The sequence below is a fragment of the Thermobia domestica genome, chromosome 4, assembly GCF_964235325.1.
Source record: "Thermobia domestica chromosome 4, izTheDome1.hap1.1, whole genome shotgun sequence".
In the NCBI taxonomy this organism is placed as follows: Eukaryota; Metazoa; Arthropoda; class Insecta; order Zygentoma; family Lepismatidae; genus Thermobia; species Thermobia domestica.
Window position 1 is genome coordinate 219,415,890 of NC_137457.1, and position 21,048 is coordinate 219,436,937.

Genomic DNA, 21,048 nt, shown 5'->3' on the forward strand with positions numbered 1-21,048 from the left:
TATGTTATTAGTAGACATCGGATTTTTAAGTAAAATCCTAGTTTTTTCCTTAGCTCAGAATGAAAAATAAAGTTGTGTATGGAGATTTTATGACAAAGCACTAGCACGAAGTTTTATTTGGCCTAAAAATGTCTAATTAAACGTTAGATCCTATTTTTGCCTATTTTGAGCAAACTAAACACGTGAAAAATTTCGAAAAGTTAAACACGAGAAAGCTGTTCTGTTCCCACATGTTGCGTCACCACTTCAGGTAGGGTGGCAAAGATGGGGAAATATTTTAGACCCGGTCGTTATCGTTTCACCGTAGAAAACCTGGAAAAAGTGCTTGTAATTTACTGTGAGGCCAATAACGGCTTATGTAGTGCAGAAATATGAAGGTGTGTTTTATACTGAAGATTTATCTACAAACATATAGTTATATTAAAAGTTCTTAATTTCAGTAATATTTCAATATTGGGCAGGTTAAAATGTAAGGTAACATGACGTGTGTGCGTGCATTTCTGTATCTTAAAGTTTGTATTCAGATCGTAGTGCATCATTCCATTCAAAAATTAGTATCTTTTATAAGAACCTATTTTTTCATTTTTAATGCCTAATTTAGTATTTTGGTGCCTATTTTAGGCACCTAAAACATACTTCTTTTAGAACCTAAAAATCCGATGTCTAGTTATTAGGTTGCGTGCGAAACAAGAGGCTGTCTTGTCTCGAAAGATTTTTGGATAGTGATGTGTCATCTTGGAAACTGTTTCCATTGGGAGAACTCAGTTTCGTTTCGTATCTTGTTCTGAAATTCGTTCTTGTCTTATGAATAACCCTAGTTCTACTGAAATTCTCAAGTTGATCGCATCTCTTGTGATGTTAGTTGAAATTTCTTATTGCAGAATTTAGAACTGGGATTCAGGTCCCAAGTTAAGTTACTCCTATGGCTGTTTTTAGTGTTCTTTGCTTGTTTTGGTTTTTCCTGGCTCTGGTTTTAACGGAAAACGATGTCTCTAATAAGCAACAGTGTTTAATAACTAAAAGTGGAATACAAATTATTATTCACTCGTGAATTAACCGCTTAACTTAAAACCACGAATTATTGCGTTTTTTTTTTTTTTTTTTTTGTTTTTGTTTTTTGGCCCTAAAATTATCACGAATATATTCGTGCAAAGAAAAAAAGATCTGAATATAAATTTAAACGGCGATTCCTTACGTTCGCCATACGCAGCTGAGTATATGGGTGTCCGCTAGATGTGGGTGAGATCAAGGGCGCCGATTTCTCTGTAAATTGGGGGGGGGGGCACTCAGACGCAGAAGGTGTATATGTGGATGTTAAGACAAATTGCATTCAAATTATGGCAAATATTGTATATTCATAAGTAAACTAGGGGGGGCCGCATGAGCTTTGCCCCTCCAGGATCGACGCCCTTGGGTAAGATTCATTTAACTATTTTCGGCTAATATTTTGCATTGGAGGCCAATGCTTATTGACGAAGTGACGGACTGAAATAGCATATCTACATTGTACCGAGAAATCATTTGTCTGTTATTTCTCTTTGAAACAATGGTATTTTTTTTTTCAAAAAGAATACAAAAATTCGTAGTAGATTGAATGGAATGTCTACTTATACTATACTCATTTTTCCCACTGTTTCGTTTTCTCAAGATGCTAATGTAATTTGGTAATATTTATTGTGGAACGCACATATTCGGGATTTTAATATTTCTTGCGGGAAAATTTAAATCTCAATTTTGATCAGCTTGTGGTTCAAATAAATTGAACGAACTGAATAAAACATTTTAAAAGATTCGTTGTCGCTTCATGTACACAAAAAGTGTTCAAAAAAGTAAGACTAACAATAAGATACATCTGCTTTTATTACGAACGAATATACTCGTGACTTTAAAATCGCTGATTTTTTAAGTGCCTAATTCGGGCCTAAATTTTAGACAGTTTTAGTAATGTTTGCTTCCACGTACCTCTACCTTCAACGTACAATATATATGGTGGTGAGATGATTTTGGAGATGCACTACTTCAGATGAAAGAGCAACTAACTTAATTACTTTTTCATGGCGAGTAAGAGGTTGTCCATACCCCCTCCACCACACACATTTCAGTTTTCTTCTCCCAAGCAGTTTCCACGGGAACGTTTAAACAACCCAGAGGACAGGAATTGCATCAAACGAAGATTTATAGCAGCAAAATGTATCATATTGTTCGTCACTTAAGATACTTAAAACAGGTAATTTTGTCGTAATTTTAATTCAAAGACACAGTTGATCTATAATAGATGAAACCAACAAATGCAAGGATGGATCATAAGTATTGCTATATTCTTGTACACAACATGCCTCTATTTATTACAGTTCAATGAAAGCAGTTTAACATTCAAAGTATAGCCCCCTCGTATTGGATAGCTTGTACCCATCTTCCCGCCAGTTTCCCGATTCCAAGTCGATACCACATCTGGCTCTTAGAAGCAAAGAGGTTTCTCACCGCTGTTATTACCTCCTCCTGGTTGTTGAGGTATCGTGATTTTAAGAAGTGCACCATGGACAGGCACAGATAGTAATCCGAAGGAGCAACATCTGGACTATATACCGGCTGTGGCATGTGTTCGATGCCATTAAGTTTCTGATTTTTTTGTTGTGTTTATCGAACCTAGTGTGGTTTCGCATTATGTGGTTGCAGCAGGGCGCGCTTTCGGCTCACCAACGCACGATATTTTTTGGCATGGTGCTGCATCCATTCCGCTTCAGGTGTTCAGAACAAAGATCGGCATTAATGGTACGACCGTTAGGCACGAACTTTTAAGTGAATTATCTGCTCGTAATTCCGTCATACACAAAGCATGATTTTATGCTCGAAACATTCCTGTTTGACGACTAAATCTGGAAGTTCAGTTATGTGTATTTCATTGTCAGATATCCAAGTAAAAATTTCAAAATTCAAAATTCAAAGCTCTAGAAAACTTTGTGGAAGCACGGTACTTCTCAGTATCCCAGGATCGGCGCCCGTGTGCTCCTAATTGGATATCAAACCATGTAAATTTTTGATAGACAATATTATGTCCAAGGGTTCTTTCGTTTCCTCTCATACTTTCAGTACACCAATTCGTTTCATTGTCATTAGCGTGTTTGCACACGATACCGACGAAATCGGAGGAAGACCCGGTAATATCAGTGTCGGAGTCGGCGTACTTTGCACACGTCGCCGACAATATCGGTGGAAGCCCCGACAATATCCTTGCCTGTGATGAGCGAAGTAAGCGACACACACTAGAGACATGCACGGGCCGAATTTTTCGGCCCGAGCCCAATCCAACCCGGGCCCGAAAAGTGTTAGAGATTTTCGGCCCGAACCCGGCCCGGCCCGATAAGTTTTTAAAATTTTTTGGCCCAAGCCCGGCCCGGGCCCGAGAAATTTTAAAAGTTTTTGGCCGACCCCGGCCCGATAAATTTTTAAAAAATTTAGCTCGAGCCCCAATCTTTCTCAAAACAGTATTAAACTTGACCTAACCCTCAGAAACATTTTCTAAACTCTGGTTCACAACCTGGCGCTTGCCTCCCGAATGATACCATTGCCTCCTAGAACTTTGTCTGTCATCGAGAGAACAAAAACTCCATTTCCTGTATCAAAACTCTAAATTAATTGATTTTTAGCATAAAGTGAAGATGGCAATATTGTTTAGCGGTAGGCAAAACTTTCTCACCCCTTCTTGTCATATTTTGGGTTCAGTGAAGGTCAAGGTCAGAGCTCAATTTACAGCACAATGCCTGCAATCCTCTATCGTGAAAGTGGAGCCGCTAAGCAACACAAACTGTAAATAGCTATTGTATTCTTTGTAACATTTTCACGGGCACACTTCTTCAACGTTTGGCTTTATTCCAATTATCATCTAACGAAAGTCAATAATTATTAAAGAATTGCAATTAATCGGCCCCAGCACGGCCCGACCTGAAGAGAAATCAGTGTCGGCCCGGCCCAAAGAAATAACAGAATCGGCCCGCCCAAGCCCGGCCCGTGCAGGTCTCTAACACACACAAAAAAAATCTTCTCCATATATGAAAACAAGTAAAAAAAAAAAAAATTGGGAAAACTATTTTTTAAAACAAGGACTACCTGTTCTGAAGAGGTGTGGAGGACGGTACAAAACTTAGAAAAAATAGGCCTATGCCTAATCATGTTTAGATTTAACAGTGCCGTTTTAAATTGATGCCGTAAACATATTATTTTCGTTTCGATGAGAATTGATGCTGCGGTACATTGCAAACTACATTAGTTTTAATTTTTGTTGAAACAGTGTTACATATTGTATGTATGTAGACTATATTATTTTGTTTTCCATGCAATTAACCCTAATGTCATAGTAGATTAAATATAAGATTTGAATTAGTGATTTTGTTTTACATTGTTTCATACATACACTGGCGCAAATCCCGGGGGAATGAAGGGGACATGTCCCCTCCAATCTTGGAACTGGGGAGATTGCCCCCCCCCGCATAATCCGACTTGAAATGTGTCTTTTGGGAGAGAAATTTGATTATTTGTGTCCGATCGCTAGAAAAGAAAGTGAGATGAAATTAATGTCCACTCAGAATAAGCCTCAAATCTGCCCGCCTCCCAATGTTGAAGACAACTCTGCTCCTCTGATCCTCCACAGCATTGTTTCTCGACTACAGAAATATTTTGAACATCGCTATATATATATATATATAATATGGGAACGATCTTACCCGTCCCCCCAATATTGATGACAGATTTGCGCTGTTGCATACATACCTGTCGTGTCGTTTCTCGTTTCTTTTTGTCCATGAACTCAAAATCCTGGACAAGGCTTGCATGAACTTCTCGCCATGCTTTTTGCTTTTCAATTCTGTCCTTAAAAGAGTCTGTTATCTTATCCCATATGCAAGGTCTACATTCCACAAGTTCAATAAGGGTTAAAATATCGAATGGAAAAATTCTTGCCATCTCTAAAAATCTAAGCAAAACTAGAAAGGTAAGAATGCAATAATACACAACCTTTTCATCCAGTCACTGTAGCCAAACTGCAGAACTCTATCAGGGGGTCGATCCCGGTACAAAGGGGAGAGGGAAAACTTGGATACATAGCTTTGGTCTTTGTTTTCAATTGCCATTCCACAAATTATCTTTTAAAATGGGGGATTTGGAATAGTTTTGGAAGTGAGAGAAAAAATCTGCAACAAGTAAAGCATGAAATCACATCCCTATTGTTGAGATCATAATCAAGAAAATGCCAAATGAGTAACTTGTCCTTGGAGCTTTGGAAAGAGTGTTTGATTGTGCTGGTTTCGTTTCAAAATAATAATAATTCTACTTTGACTTGTGAACAAATATTCTATTCAATCATTACTTATTGACTGGGACCGGGAAAAGTGATCTGCACACAATTCTGATGAAAATAAAAGGAAGTAATAATAATCAGGATTTTTTTCCATATGCTTATGTTCACAGTGTATCAAAATTTGAAAATTACGCTTAAATTAATTTCCAGAATGTATTAAACTTTAAATGTATTAATAGATTAAAAAAATATACCATCAAAGAGTGCGTGTGTGTGAGAGAGAGAGAGAGAAAGAACAAAAATAAAAAAAGGAGTGGAAAATAATCAAGAAATTGGTTATCTAAATTTCCTATATTCTATTTGGTAATAGCTATTTAGAGGGAAACCAGTACTCTTCAGACTTCCCACATTTTATACTTATTTAATAAAGGGAATTAGCTACTCCAAAACAGAGACTGTAAAAAAATAATAAGCTGTTCCGAAGTTGTTTATAGGACAAGATAATAATAATATTATTATACAATTGTAATAGAAAAAAATGGAAACAACAAAATTCCAAGACAAGAAAAGAAACAAAAATACACAGCGCCTTGTCACTCACTCTCTTCATGTAACCCACTCGCCGGCCGACATTATCGGCCGCATGTGCATCCAATTATAAGAAAACATTGCCCCCGACAAAATCGGTGTCGGCGATGCCGCCGACATTATCGGGGGCTTGGCCGACAGCATCTGCGTGTCGGAGGATCGGCCGATAATATCGGTGGCGTGTGCAAGCTACGATTTGAATACAATGAAGTCGATTTCACCGCCGACATTATCTTTGGTTCCAACGATATTATCGTTGCCGTGTGCAAACGCACTAAGAGATCAGAAAACATGAGAGCAGCAGGTTTTGGTCTAAAATGTACAGGGGTAAAAATAAAGTGAATTTGAAAAGGTAGGGGGACGCATGACGTCATGCCGTCCCCGGTGCCTATCTTTGCCCATTGCATTTTTTAGGAAGTGGAGGGACGCCGTAGATAATTTTTGGAAGTGTGGGAACGGCACCCGCGTTCCCCCTCACTTTTACCCCTGAAAACATATGTTTCTAATGTTATTTGTGCAGCAGAAAGCGAGTGATTATAAAACTCCAGCTTACTTTTATTAGAGCAGATAGTCTGGAGTCTATTGTATTTAACTTACAAAATACATTTTTTTTGAAAAAGCCTTTTATTATCCTAAATTTTTGTGATGCAGAAATTCAGTTCAAATCTATTATAGGTAGGTCTTGACCAACAAGACTTCGTATAATGTAGACATTTCGTGGTACCAGATGTTTTGAAAATAATAAGTAAGATTTTATGCAATAATTAGGGAAAGTTTTGTTGCCGCGTGTCTTTGTATAATATGATGAGTAATCCACTTGACCTAGAAGATCATTTTTAGCGGTCGACAATACTGTTTTTTTTTTTTTTTTTTTTTTTTTATGTGGCCCATATTTTTTACCGGAAGGGAATTCTTGTGTCAGTATAGCAATTTACATACAAATTACTTCCCAGATACTACTTTGTGACGCATCAAAGCGTGGAATGAGAGTATAAACAGTATATTTGCGTCGTTATTTGCTGTGTTGGGAAAGGGGGTTTTGTGACAGTTGTTGCAATCTGTAAGCGAGTGTGCACACACAGAACCACCTGTGGCATTTTTATATTCACATTTGTATCAGATGCTAAAGCAACGGAACATTTCTGCATACATACAACGAATGACATTATAGGTTCGGTAAGGTTGGTTGAAAAAAGAAAAGATAAAATGAAATGAACTTTTTTTTTTTTTTTTTTTTTTTTTTTTTTTTTTTTTTTTTTTTGCTAGTGTAACGTCCGACGACCCTGAGTTCGCTAGGCCCTACTTCTTAATTCTCGTAGTTCTCCAAATGCCTCAAGATGATGAAAAAATGAGATCTTTATTTTACGTCCCACGTTTACGCCAATGTTAATGAATGAAATAGTGGAATGAAGACGAGGGAGGGAAGTGGCATCAAAATGAAATGAAATGAAATCTTTCAGTTTAACATCCTACGATTATGCCCTTAAGGCGAAGGGAGAGGAATAATTAAAACAAGTGGATAATGATAGAATAATTGGTGAAATGAGAAAGTGGGAGGAAACGGGAGTACCGCGAGAAAACACACGGACACGATTGTTGTCCACTACAAATTTAGGGTAAAACGGGGTAATGGCACGCTGTATACAATTTCATGCATCCCTGTTTACAAAGAAGCAGAAGAAGAAGGCCTGCATGGTGCTCAGCCCTACCAACAACGTGCCCAACGAAATCTCACTTGAGTGGGAGAGGGCTGCAGGGAGCGTACTGCGGAATATGACCATATATTAAAAATCTTTTTTTTCTTCAAAAATTCTACCATTTTTCTTTAGTGGCTAAGTTCAAACTTACTTCTGGGGTACGGTATTTTTGTAGTCAGTATGTATGAATAATCAATTTAGAATAAACATAGGGTTAGTATTTTGTTATAATATTTACACATGCCAGTCAAGAAAAAGAATCAAGATGGCTTGATTTGGGGTAATAGCACATATGAACACAAGAGTGCGTGTGATTAAAAATGCCTCATCAGGCTTTGTGATACGTTCCCCATGAATCCAGAAGTTTTTATATATGCTGATTTTGCTGCAAGTGATCAGTGCTGTAGTCAGACTGAGGAGAACATGGAAGCAGACCTTTCTCATGGTGTAATGGACTCGACAAAACAAAAATTTAGTGATGTTTCTGAACTGTCAGTCGCTGGACCATCAAGGGAAGCCACAAATTCCGAAAAATTCTCCGCAATAGTCCCGTTAACAGCAATTTCTCCAATTCTTAGGCAAAAACCATCGTCAGTGAATCAGAAGGGAAAGCTCCAAAGCTCAGAAATTCTAAACAGCAATGCGTCGTAAGGCTCTTCTGCAATAAAAAGAGCGAAGAAAGCAAATGCGTTTAGGGAATATCATCGTATGGAAGTTTAAAAAATAATTTAACAAAGAACTCAACTGTTGCGTGCTATTACCCTCAAATGCTGGGTAACGACACGTAGTGTAAGGTTTCAAATTTCCGTCTGCTGTCTTATAACTGATAGTAATCACGCAATAGTTCCGAGTTATTTCATAGTAAACATACGTAGGTATGTACTACACTATTCATTAGATTCCATGGTGCTCTCTCATTGCTGTTCTGAGCAATTAAACAAACCGCGTGTCATTACCCCCTTTTCCCTTACTTGGCTGGAGATTGAACCAAAGACCCCACGCACCAGAGGTAAGCGCTCTGAAAGAAAAAGATAGAAGAAACGAACGTTGTAAGACAAATAATCATTACGGCAATAGAATAAAGTTGTATTGAGTTTAACGTCCCTTTCAGCAGCGAGGCTATATGAGACAGAACCTACTAATTAACGTGAAATGCGAATCACATGAGCTCCCGCTGGGAGGTCATAAATAGAGGTCTGTACGGATGCCGACATATCCGCATCGATATATATATATATATATATATATATATATATATATATATATATATATATATATATATATATATATATGTGTGTGTGTTTTTTGCTGATATGCTTTTACTTTCTTTGTAAATGGCGAAAAAATTGCGGATGCTTGTAAAAATATAACGATTTTTGTGTTCAATTTTCGAAGCACTATTGATTATTGATTCCTTGTGTTAAAATGTGTTCAGTATAATTTTGGTACAAGAGCAAAACTTCCCGCACATAGAGAATAGATTTATGAAAGCATTTGAACCCCATCTCATCCACCATTCTAATGAGAGTTAATTTAGACTTAAACGTCATCGGAAATGTCACTATTCATCTCAGAGATCTTAAAAACTATGGATTAGACACTAATATCGGTCGTTTTCTGTTATTTTTACATGTCATTCTCTTTCTGTCACCCGTTCTCACCATCCATGCCGATAATGTAAGAAACAGATGTAAATGAGGCCCTGGTCCACTCATACACAAAAAGTAATCAAATTCGGTACAGTGGCTTAGGAGGAGTTGGCTGCCAAACATTTATTTTATTTACATAGAAAATATTCTCTGTCCCCTTTCAAACGGCAATTAAAAAAAAACCTGGAACGTATGTCCTGTTATTTTTAATGAGAAGTTTCTAAACAGGATATCATCTTTCTAACTTGACAAGCTGGTGAGATACTGTATTTTTGGCATAATTTTTTTACCTCTTCTATTCCCTTTAAGATAAGCCCTTCTGGAAAGCCAAGCACCTAAGAAAGGGAAGCAGGCGATACAAAAAATGATTCTTGAAGATTGAAATAAGAAATTATGTGAGTCATATATGAGTTTTAGGAAATTTATCTTAGAAACACCAATCAGAGTGAAAAAAAAAAAAAACACTAATAAAGCAGTTTGTTTATTCTGCGAGATAATGGATCGGCCGGCAGCCGAGCAGAGGCCGTGCAATGAACTAGGTCCTTTCTGCGAAATGTGGGCACACAGTGACTGTGTAGGATGTTTATAATCATTTGTATCTTTTGGAAATATACCTTACACAGGAAACCTCATAACATTTTAAATGGTTTCTTAGTAAGTATTTCAATTGACTTTTAATTGCCATTTTCATTGGATTTATAAAGACTTTTTCAATGGTCTTGCAGTCATAGCTTTTTCACTTCATATATATTTTTAGGTTTTGTAATGAATAAATTTGTCATCCACGTTTTTTTAAACCAATTATTTTATTTATTTTTATTAAGGGCTCATATTATCAGCACAACACTTTTTCTACAAAATGAGTAAGTTTGATTTTTTCTGTTTTCCTTGTTTTCATATCCTTAAAAGGTTTATATATGACAGTAGTTTTATGATAAAAAAAACTGTGAACTCATAAACTAAATTTTTAAAATAACTCTATATATAAAAAAATGGAAGTTCATAATACCAGCTTTACCCCTTCTCTGTCTCTCTCTCTCATATATATATATATATATATATATATATATATATATATATATATATATATATATATATATATATATATATATATAATATGCAGTGGCGGATCCAGGATATGATCAAGGGAGGGGCTAAACCATAGTTTGCTGTTTTATCTAGTGTAAAACCGTATTGAAGTGCATTTTATCCAGTGTAAACCTGAGCGTCAAGGGTCCCTCCCTTGGATCCGCCCTTGTATATATATATATTTATATATAATACAGTGGAACCCCTCTAATCCGTTAATCCGTCACTTCTGGGACTAGGGACATGGTCGAAACGCAAAAAAGGTCGGATTATCGAAAAATACAGAAAAACACGGATTTTCAGCACTCAACCAAGGAACAGTAAGCACTAAAACTGCGCAGTTCGCTACAGAAAACACGCACAACGAATGAAACGATACAAGAGATGACGGAGCACGAAAGCGGATATGCGGTAACAGCAAGTAAATAACAATGCCGCGACGGCAGGAAACGACAATGGGCCTCGTGAGTCCCGACGAATCGGGACAATTTCGGCTCGAGCACGGTCGGATTAACTGGAGTGGCGGAACGGACGAGAGGGGTTTTACTGTGTATATATATAATGTTAGGATTAGGAATGTGAATTATGGGTTTCGGTGATCACACTGTCCGGGGAATTGGGGAGGAAGAAAGGAATGGGAATGAGGAAGGGATCATTATGTGAAGTACCATCCCGGCAGTTGCATGGTATGAATGCGGAAAATTGAGGAGAAACTAAGGATGGCTGGCTTGAAAAAGCTTTTACAGTTTTTCAATCGAATGCCCCCACCGGGAATCGAACTCTGGACCGCCTGCACCAAAGGTGAGCCACATATATATGGAAAGTTCATACTTAAATTTTCAAAAAAAAAAAAAAAAAATCAATATATTACATTCGAAAAGATTTCAAAAGGGCTAGAAATAGTTTTGTCTTATTTTTCAAAAGAGATGGCACTATTGTGCAACTTTTCTAATGTTGGACAGCTCTTAAATTCTTTCCCTGTTCTAATTACGAATCCAAATAGCTTGAATGCTTTGTTATATTTACAATGTGACTGTCAAACTTTAACTTAGTATCAAACGTAACGCCAAGATTCTTTACTGAATCATGTCTATTTACTACATATTTATTAATTACATAATCAAAGTTACGAGGAGATTTGCTTCTACTGAACGACAACACTGCACTTGCTTGCATTGACTTCAAGTTGATTAGAACAACACCAGTTACTATGATCTAGACTTTGCTGCAGTTTTATGTTATCGTTTAGAGAATTGATTTTAGCATATATTTTTAGATCCTCCGCATATAGTAATTTTTCATGGTCAGGAATGCAATCTGGTAAGTCATTAATAAAAAAAGAGAAATAACAATGGTCCTAGGTTTGAACCCTGAGGAAGCAATATATTCTTTATATTTATATGCATTAAAAAGAACGGATTGTCTACGATTAAATAAGCATGACCAGAAGAATTTAATCAAAGGCGGGGGAAAATGAAAAAGCTTAATTTTTCTAGTAATATGTTGTGATTAACTTTATCAAAGACCTTTTCAAAGTCAATATAAATTACGACTTGGTTACCTATATCTAACATATTCGCTATACAATCTGTAATAATTGCAAGATTCGTTACTGTGGATATTTGTAGAATAAAACCATGCTGCTTAACTGACATAACCGGTTTGACATGATTAAAGATTCACCGACACAAGATATGCTCAAATACTTTAACAAAATCAGACAATATAATTATGGGTCGAAAGTTGGTAATATCTTGACTATTGTTAGACTTCGGAATTGGACAAATTAAAGCTGTCTGGGAAAGTCTTTGTTCTTAGTGATAAATTAAATGCAATTAATAGAAGACATTTAAATATATCAGCACAACCCTTCACAATGTAGGAGGGAAATCCGTCAGAACCAATTGCCGTTTTGGACTTAAGGTTCTTGATAGCCATCTCTATTTTCTCCAAATCTATTTGGCAGATATTTAGTGATCCTATGCTGCCATATCTATTATCTCCCAGACAGGGTTAAAAGTGGATCTGAAAAGGTAGGGGGACGGATGACGTCATGCCGTCTCCCTTGCCTATCTTTGGCCATTGTATTTTGTTAGGAAATGGGGGGACGCCATAGATATTTTGTGGAAGTGATTGGACGACGTGTCCCGGCGTTCTTCCTCACTTTCTCTTGCTCCCAGATCAATTAACGTTTCGGAAGAGGGAAGGAACACTGATCTAAAATACTTCGCAAAAGTAAACTATTAGCTGTTTCTTCATTACTACTGAGCTTATATGACCCTGAAAGTTTAATGATTTCAACGGTAGATGCCTTTTCCAATTTTTAATAAAATTCCACAATTCACTTGAATTCTTAGTAATAACATTTTCGGAATTATGTAAGAAACTTTAATAGGCTACTTTAATGTCATTTTTAACCTCTCTTAAAAGTTTACTATAAACTCATGACATACATTTCATAGCCTGGGTTATGGCTACCTCCTCCCAGGTTTTACTTTCTAGTTCCGCCTCTGAGAATAGATACATAGGGATGCTCTTGCCGCTTAATGTTTTGTCTGAGACGTTTGTTTAGAATATGGCGTGGAGTTTTCTTATGTAGCTGCTAAATGTCTTACGTTGAGATCATAGTCTGATGCCATCCTGATAATAATTCTGTGGGAAGTTTCTCATGGCGTGAGGGTAGATGACCTTTGAGTTTATGCTCGTTTAACATAATCCAAGCGTGCAGTTTCATTCTTTTCCTTTCTTTGGTACTTCTCCTATCTACGTGTGGTTGTGCGTGGTCGCTCCCATGTACCGTTAGAAGAGTCTGCTTGCCGCTGGAGGGAAGGTCACTCAGTTAAGTTCATATCCTCTCGTCGTCAATGATGTTAGCGCCATCTATTGTAAACGAAATGTATTATAAACAATGAAAATAAGAAATTGTAAACCACAACCGCTTAGCATTTAATGAAGATGCTGCATACATACATTTAATCGTTTGTATAGGGTAGGTGGTTAAAGTAGTCTTTGAGGTATATGATTGCGAGCAGTGGCGTACGCAAGCGGGATTTCGAGGTCCCCTAGTGTAAGATATTATGGAAAAAAACATTAATTTATTATAACGAGATAAACAAAGAATTGGAAGAAATTAAGTGCTTGAATGCCCCCCCCCTCGTTGATGAAATGCTGCTAACGCCATTGATTGCGAGTATATGCTGAATGACTCACTCGGAGATTTTCCCGATTTTCGTCTATGGTGAAAATTGAAGGAAGGTATGACTTTTAAGTGTGTGTCGTTTACATACGGACAACCCATAATACTGATGCATGTAGTGTCTCGTTAAGTTCTAACTGCTTCCTTTAGAAACATGGAGTGCAACCCTCAACTATGTTAGGCCAGTTCAACATGGGCGCCCGAAGGAGACGGCGGGGTGCGGCCTGAGCCCATCTGGTTCACGAAAATGTATTAAATTTCTTAAGATTTTCTTAATGCAAATAAAAAAATACCAAACGTAATATAGCAACCAGGGATTTAAGCACACACACTCTAGAAAATTTTCTTCGGGCGCCCATGCAGTTCCAGTACATTCCCCCTATTTTGTACACATAGGTAGAATGCTAGAATATATCAATTTTCGTTTTATTTTCGCCTATCTTGTTTTAAACTAACATTTTTGGGTCTGTCTTCGAGTGATACCCCTGTACATGTTACAACACAAGGTAATACAGGTCAAGGCAGACTAAATGTTATTGAATGATTCTTCGTGTACGATCACTATAAGATTGTTATACAGCGTGGAACCCAGATATAGGATCAAAATGTGAGGGAGCTGCTCTGGGTTGGGGTCTTGTACAAAATATGGGACGTTCAGAACACAAATGAATCGAGCTTCATTATCAAAGTTGAGACAAAAACAGACATAAAAGTTCTATGGTATATTGAAACTACAGGAGCTTCAGATAAAGATCTTGAAGATGAAATATGCCCGAAATGACCAAAAAAGTGGAATTGATTCTCTTGTGCTCTGGACGCGCCATATGTTAAAGATTTGCAAATGCGGAGTTTAACATGGTTAAAAAAAAATGAAAAGATATAGACATTTGTTCATAGAGGTAGTGCCAAAGGACCCTATACCGAAGAGATATCCAGGAGGGAGCAAACCTCCGAAAGAATAAATGGTGGAAGCCATGATGACAATGGGTCGCACTTCAAATATGCAAAAATCTACGCATCTAGTTGGACAACATTCTCCAGACATCACTTGTACGAGAAGGTTTGGAGAATGATCAGTGGCGTATTTACGATTTTGTTTCGGGAGGGGCTTTGCTAACTTTCGGAGGAGGGGGGGGGGGCTTTGCCTGGAAATTCTGCAAGATATTTCATTTACTTTAATACACTAAATAAGATTTCGGGAGGCTTAAGCCCGGATGCCACCCCCTAAATACGCCACTGAGAATGATATATCAGATCTAAACCCTATGAACTTTGAGGTTATATGTATATACAAATGGCAAGCACAGATGTTTTATTGGTGCAAGAAGCACCTGGGTCGAATCCCAGTGGAAGAGCATCAGGCACGCAGGGACGCAAATACTGCAATTTATGATACCTTAAGTCCTCGTGACGACGAAATTGAACATTCTACCGTATTTCTTGTATTATTTGAACATTTAATTTACTAAAATAATATATAAAGTGTTAATAAGACTGTTTACAGTTTTTTTTGTTTTTTGTTATTAATCCTTTATGAATTGCAGTTAACCATGTTTACTAGTATTTTACCGCTAATATAGTCTATCGAAGCACTGTAGTTTTTAGTGTAAAATAGAAATTAGTGTACATTTCCAATAAATATAGATAAATACGAGTAATAAGAAAATACCGCTCAGCTGTATTGTGTAATGGAGTTAAGTAAATAGTCATGTTTGCAATCTGTGTCATTTGCGTGTCTAGTAGCTATGAAAGACAATTCCAGAAAGCTAAAGAAAAAATGAAGGACTCTGTTTAGATTTTCACTCTTCATCCATGTCTGGTCAATTAGCTTGTTCTTTGCTGTTTCTGAACGTAGCAAATGACTTCTTGTTTACACCCGCTAAGAAAGTGAAGAACAAAGAAAGCGACTGTATGAACACAACCCTTTCAAGCTTTAATACAATTGTATAATGACTTTCTAAGTGATAAATATCACAATAGTATTTATGGTTCTGGGTTCGCAAGAATGTAAGGGAGGAAATAGAGTATATGGCGTATACCCTTTCATATACTCAGAGATGAATGTAGGGTATAAGCAGGGGTGCCCACAAAGGAGGACTATGACGCAAACTGCGTCATTGAAATATTTGGGGGGTTAAAAATCTATATAAATATGTTTGAAGGGGTGTAAAAATTAATCGAAAAGATTTTTTTCATGGATAGACAATTGGGGGGTGCGTCATGGACATAAGGGGGGGCACCACTGCTATAAGGACATGTATACGCTACATTAAAAAAAAAAAGTAGAGCACAATAAGGAATAATCCAGGGAAGAAAATCCCCAGGACATTTCTTCGATCAAGTCCCCTCTCTTCTCCCGGGGAAAATATTCTGGAATGGAAATAGAATAAAGATTCACTGTATTCTGTGATTTCTAACACTGTTCAACAAATTTTGATCAAAAATATGTAAATTCTTTGAAATTGCGATTTTTACATTCATTTAAGCATAATATGAAAGGAAATGATAATAGAAGAATTTTCTTAGCTCAGGTTGTGATAAAAACGCCCTTGTACAACAGTAGCTGTATATATACAAATGTATTAATATTTATAGAACATTTAAGCAAAATCCTTGTAAAAACTTACATTTCACTTTTTTATCTATTTCACTGTGATGTGATAAGCTGGGGAGTTAAGAAGTACCCTAACCTATAGCTTTCTTTACCCTTGTACTTCCTTTTTCAAAACTGCGCAAATACCAGTTTCACAGCGATACAGAAAATAAAGTAACCGTCGTCAAGTTAAACATTAACAATTCCGTAATAAAAATCAGTATTAACATCAAAACATGAAAAATATGTACAAATACCTTTTTGTGCAAGAACTACACTGCAATGTAGACAAAAGTTTCAAGTGATCCCTTGTACAGGATTATGTTTATTTTATTTTGAGCGTCTTTGCTTGGCTTGCCTTTTGTAGGTTACATCTGGAGCATCCCTTGCAATAGTCCAGCAGTAGTCGGCCAATATGTTAGAATTCCACTTTCCCTCATATCTCTTCTCCATGGCTGCAATATCTTGATGGAAACGCTCACCATGTTCGTCACTTACTGCTCCACAATCTTCGGGAAAGAAGTCTAGATGTGAATGAAGAAAGTGGAGTTTCAGAGACACATTGCAACCAAGATTTTCGTAGCACAATAACAACTTTGCTACCAGTTGTTTGTAATTTGTTGCTCGGTGTCTTCCCAAGAACTGTGAACAAACACTCTTCAAGCTTTCCCACGCAGCTTTCTCCTCACCTTGGAGAATTTCGTCGAACTTGTGATCTTTGAATAGTTGCCTAATCTGTGGCCCTATGAAAACACCCTCTTTAACTTTGGCATCACTTAATCGAGGGAATTGTCCTCTTAGGTACTTATAGGCCTCATCCTCTTGGTTCATGCTCTTAACAAAACTTTTCATAAGACCTAATTTAATATGTAGAGGGGGAAGCAAAATTCGGTTACGATCTACCAGTGGTTCATGCTGCACATTTTTCACTCCCGGCTGAAGAGTTTCTCTGGTACTCCAATCACTTTTGCGGTAATGAGATCCACGATCTCTACTGTCCCATTCACATATAAAGCAACAATACTTTGTATACCCTAACTGCATACCTAGCAACAGTGCTATTACTTTAAGGTCACCACAAATGAGACACTGAAAATCGTAATATTTAATGGCTTGAAGTAAACGTTTCAAGTTTTCATAAGATTCCTTCATATGAACTGCGTAACCTACAGAAATTGAAGGAAGTTCATTTCCAATATGTAAAAGCACTGCCTTTAAACTCACCTTGAACGAATCTATAAAGAGCCTCCACTCCGTAGGTTCGTAATTAATTTTAAGTGCCCTCATGAGACCATTTACATCTGTACATGCCACAAGTGTGTCTTCCATAGTAAAAAATGAAGTGAACATCTTCTCCCTATTCTGATACACTGAAATATTTACTTTTTCCTGCAATAAATTCCATTGCTTTAAGCGTGACGCTAAAATTTCGGCTTTGCTTTTCGAGAGGTCCAAGTCTCTGATTAGATCACTTAGTTCCTCTTGAGTATGTCCATGTGGTTCACATGGAGGTTCTTCTACAACAAACGTAGGGTCCTTCGAAGTACTTGATTCAGGAGCTTCAACCTCTTGATCATTATCAGAAAAAAGATCGTATTCTTTAAGTGAGGCAGGAACAGGTAGTCCTTCTCCATGTGGAACATTGGCGCATTGGAGAAGGAATGTTAGGATAGATCAAGGCCCGCTTCTTCGTGGAAATTCCCTTCTTGACGGAAGGAACCATACAAAAATAACTGTATCTGATGTGGTCGCTTGGCTCCCTCCAAATCATGGGCACTGCAAAAGGCATTGAGCGCCCCTTCCCATTAATCCAATTTCTTAGATTGCTGGCACAAGTGTTACACACAATGTGGGGTGCCCAAGATTTATCTTGGTCTCCAATTTTACAACCGAAGTAATATTGATAGGCTTTTCTTATTAGTGGTGTTATAGTCTGCTTTTGTGAGGAAAATGTCACTTCCCCACACACGTAGCAGAAGCTATCCGCACTGTTTACACAATTTCGCGGCATTTTTGTTTATTGAAATCCTCAAAATGTCACTTGAAATAGTTCCGACAACTATTTAAAAATATACATTCGAAATACCAGTATTTTTGCGTACTTGTAGTTGTATTTTTATGTCCTGCACTACACAAACGTCACACCCAAAACGCTGATAACTGCACTACACCTGTCTTTTCTAACAATGGCAGAACACTACTGAGATAAGGAACACAATGAAACCAAGCGTTCGTATAGTTTCTCCAATGTTGCCGGATCAGTGTAACATTTTACCCCAAACGAAGCGAATATATTTATTTTTAAAGCGTTATTATTAGACATGCCTGTAAAACGAAAAGTAGAGCTAATATTCGAAAATAACTTTCAAATTCGTGATCAGCACCACAAAATCAATAAGAATTAGCTGATTTTGTTCAATTTACATTTTCGTTGTTGAACAGTGTAATGGAATGTTTCTTTTCAGTACTTGATCATAAATGGATTTTTACGACACTTTTCTTAAAAAGCAAATTCGGAGAGATGGTTGTATTATCTGTGGGCTTTTTATCAAATAATATTATCCAAGAAAGGAAGAAATCAAAATTTGACGGAGCTACACAAGGGCGTGCCCTACACACGAGTAACGTGCATAAGCACAATTTAATTTATCTTGTCTGAGAAGGGACGGTAGACGAAATTTGGAAAGCTGGAAAAAGTTCTCCCGGAAGTTTATCTGGAAGAAACACTGATTATGTACAAGCCCGTGCTCTTGTGCAAAGGTGATGAAATTCGCGAGCCAGGCCGAAGTGAATAATTGAACGTGAGGAAGGCCAGTCCTATAATTGGTTACCGATGCGGAACTCGAGTTCGAGGGAGTAGAGAACACGATGTCGGATTGTGAACTCAAGCCCTTAGGGAGCGCGAGTGCAATGAGATTAGTGAGCATGAACCTTATTGAGGATTTGAGTGTGAGACTGCACGAGCCCCGAATTCAAAATGGCCATCATGTCTTTCTTCGTCGACTTAAAATCATTACTGCAGATCATAACGGAGTTGAACTCAATGAAATATACCACAGTTTTGTCCACAATCATCTAGAAATGTTCAGGAGATGTGTCGTCAGGTTTCACAGGAATGCACGCGCAAGTATCACTTAAAGGACGTCGTAAGCTCTCCATGAGTTTCATTATGGAACCTTTCCTCATCCACTTTCCTGTCTTGACGTCTCTCCCACTGTATATCCTCTCTGTCGGCATCTCGAGCACTTCTTGGAAAGGAATCGCTTCACTGATTATCAGGTAATGCCACATGCAGTTGAGGACGTCATCGCATCGCAGATTCCGTATTTCTTTCACCACTGAATTCAATCATTGGCTGAGAGATGGCAAAAGTATGTGGTTGCAGATGGCGATTATTTTTGACTAACCAGATATTGTAATTTTCATTTAGCCTTTGGAAATGATGCACCTGGGACGGATATTTCATTATTATCAATCGAATAGTTAGTGGTGAACTCTTTGCATGTGTCTTATACAGTACAGCGTGTTTATAAATCAATGGTACAGTTTTAAAAAATAATAATAAATTTATTTGTCACCTTATATGGGCAAACCTTACTGCATAAGCAGCGGCAACTGTCCAAGTTTCTGATGCATTTATCACAATCCTTCAATTTGTTCCCCCTTGATCACATGACAAGACATCTACACGGTAATCAAATCCTTCCCATACTCGGTGTAGGTTGTCCACCGTGATGGTCTGCAGTACATGCGTTATGCGATCACGAACTTCCTCAACGGAAAGACGGGCGTTGATGGTACATAAACACTGTCTTTAATAAACCCCTCAGAACGAAATCGCATGGTGTTAAATCCGGCGAACGGGGAGGCCAGAGGAGAAGGTTGTTGTCTTCTGTTGCAGCACGTCTAATTCAGCGGCAAGAACCCTTCTTTACACAAGGATTCAGTTTCCACGAACTGTCGGTACCACCTATTTATATTCTTGTGTGTTGGGTCGTTACTAAACCTCCCACGAAACTCATGCTGCACTGTAACCACAGATGTGGACACCTCTAAACGGAGCACACAGAAAACCTTTTCATGTTGCGACACCATCTCGGAAACTGGTATTGCGGCCCCACAGTAAGCATGATAAGCAAACATGGGGTAGTGCATGAGAAACTTGGACAGTTGCCATTGCTTACGGTGTAGGTTTTTTCCCGTGTAAGATAATAAATAGATTTATTATTATTTTTTTAAAACCGCACCATTCATTTATAAACACACTGTAGGTGTAGATTGTGGGCTTACTATTGCGTGCGCCTACATTACGCAATGGACACTTAATATATTGCCTAATATCACAATATTCCAAAATCTTCTGTAAGTTTTTTGCTATCCAGTTATTATGAAGAAAACATGATAAATCCCTTGGTGTATCTTATGTTACTTTTAAACGAACAGATATATATATATATATATATATATATATATATATATATATATATATATATATATATATATATATATAGGATATATTGTCTTAACTTTTTGGTAATAATGCAATATACTTACATGTTGTTGAAGTTTACAGTAGATTGCTTGTAATTTCCTGAGATTAATACTCTAATTTAAATATTTTTTATTTTATTTTTGATTTTAGTGATGAGGTCATCGATATAAAAGAAAAGGCGTAGGACTGATTCTTCCCGAGGACCGAGGAATGGACCCCACTAAGGGACCGAGATCGAGTCCCAACACAAGAAGTAATTATAATGGGGACGTAGACTGGGCGAAATTTGGTCTTGGTTCTCGGCAAAGGAGCAACAGTGAGACGAAGAGAGTCCCAGGAGACGATGATTATTATGGTGGACAGGCGTCAGAGGCGAACGAATTGTTCGCCCAGGAGCAGGTAAAGTTGCTTTTCAGTTTCTATAAGTCGAAAACTATTCTCCTCCCCTAGT

At 37.5% G+C, this 21,048-nt stretch overlaps 1 protein-coding gene across 3 annotated transcripts in view; it reads left to right on the forward strand.

The window, feature by feature from the left end:
* Positions 1-21,048, forward strand: part of LOC145683869 (solute carrier family 12 member 8) — a 268,916-nt gene that overhangs the window by 156,346 nt on the left and 91,522 nt on the right. For all 3 annotated transcript variants that reach the window (XM_081755491.1, XM_081755492.1, XM_081755490.1), the window contains one exon: positions 20,748-20,996. In XM_081755491.1, coding sequence (XP_081611617.1) covers positions 20,808-20,996 — 189 coding nt within the window. In that variant the 5' untranslated portion in view covers positions 20,748-20,807. The remainder of the gene's footprint in view (positions 1-20,747; positions 20,997-21,048) is intronic.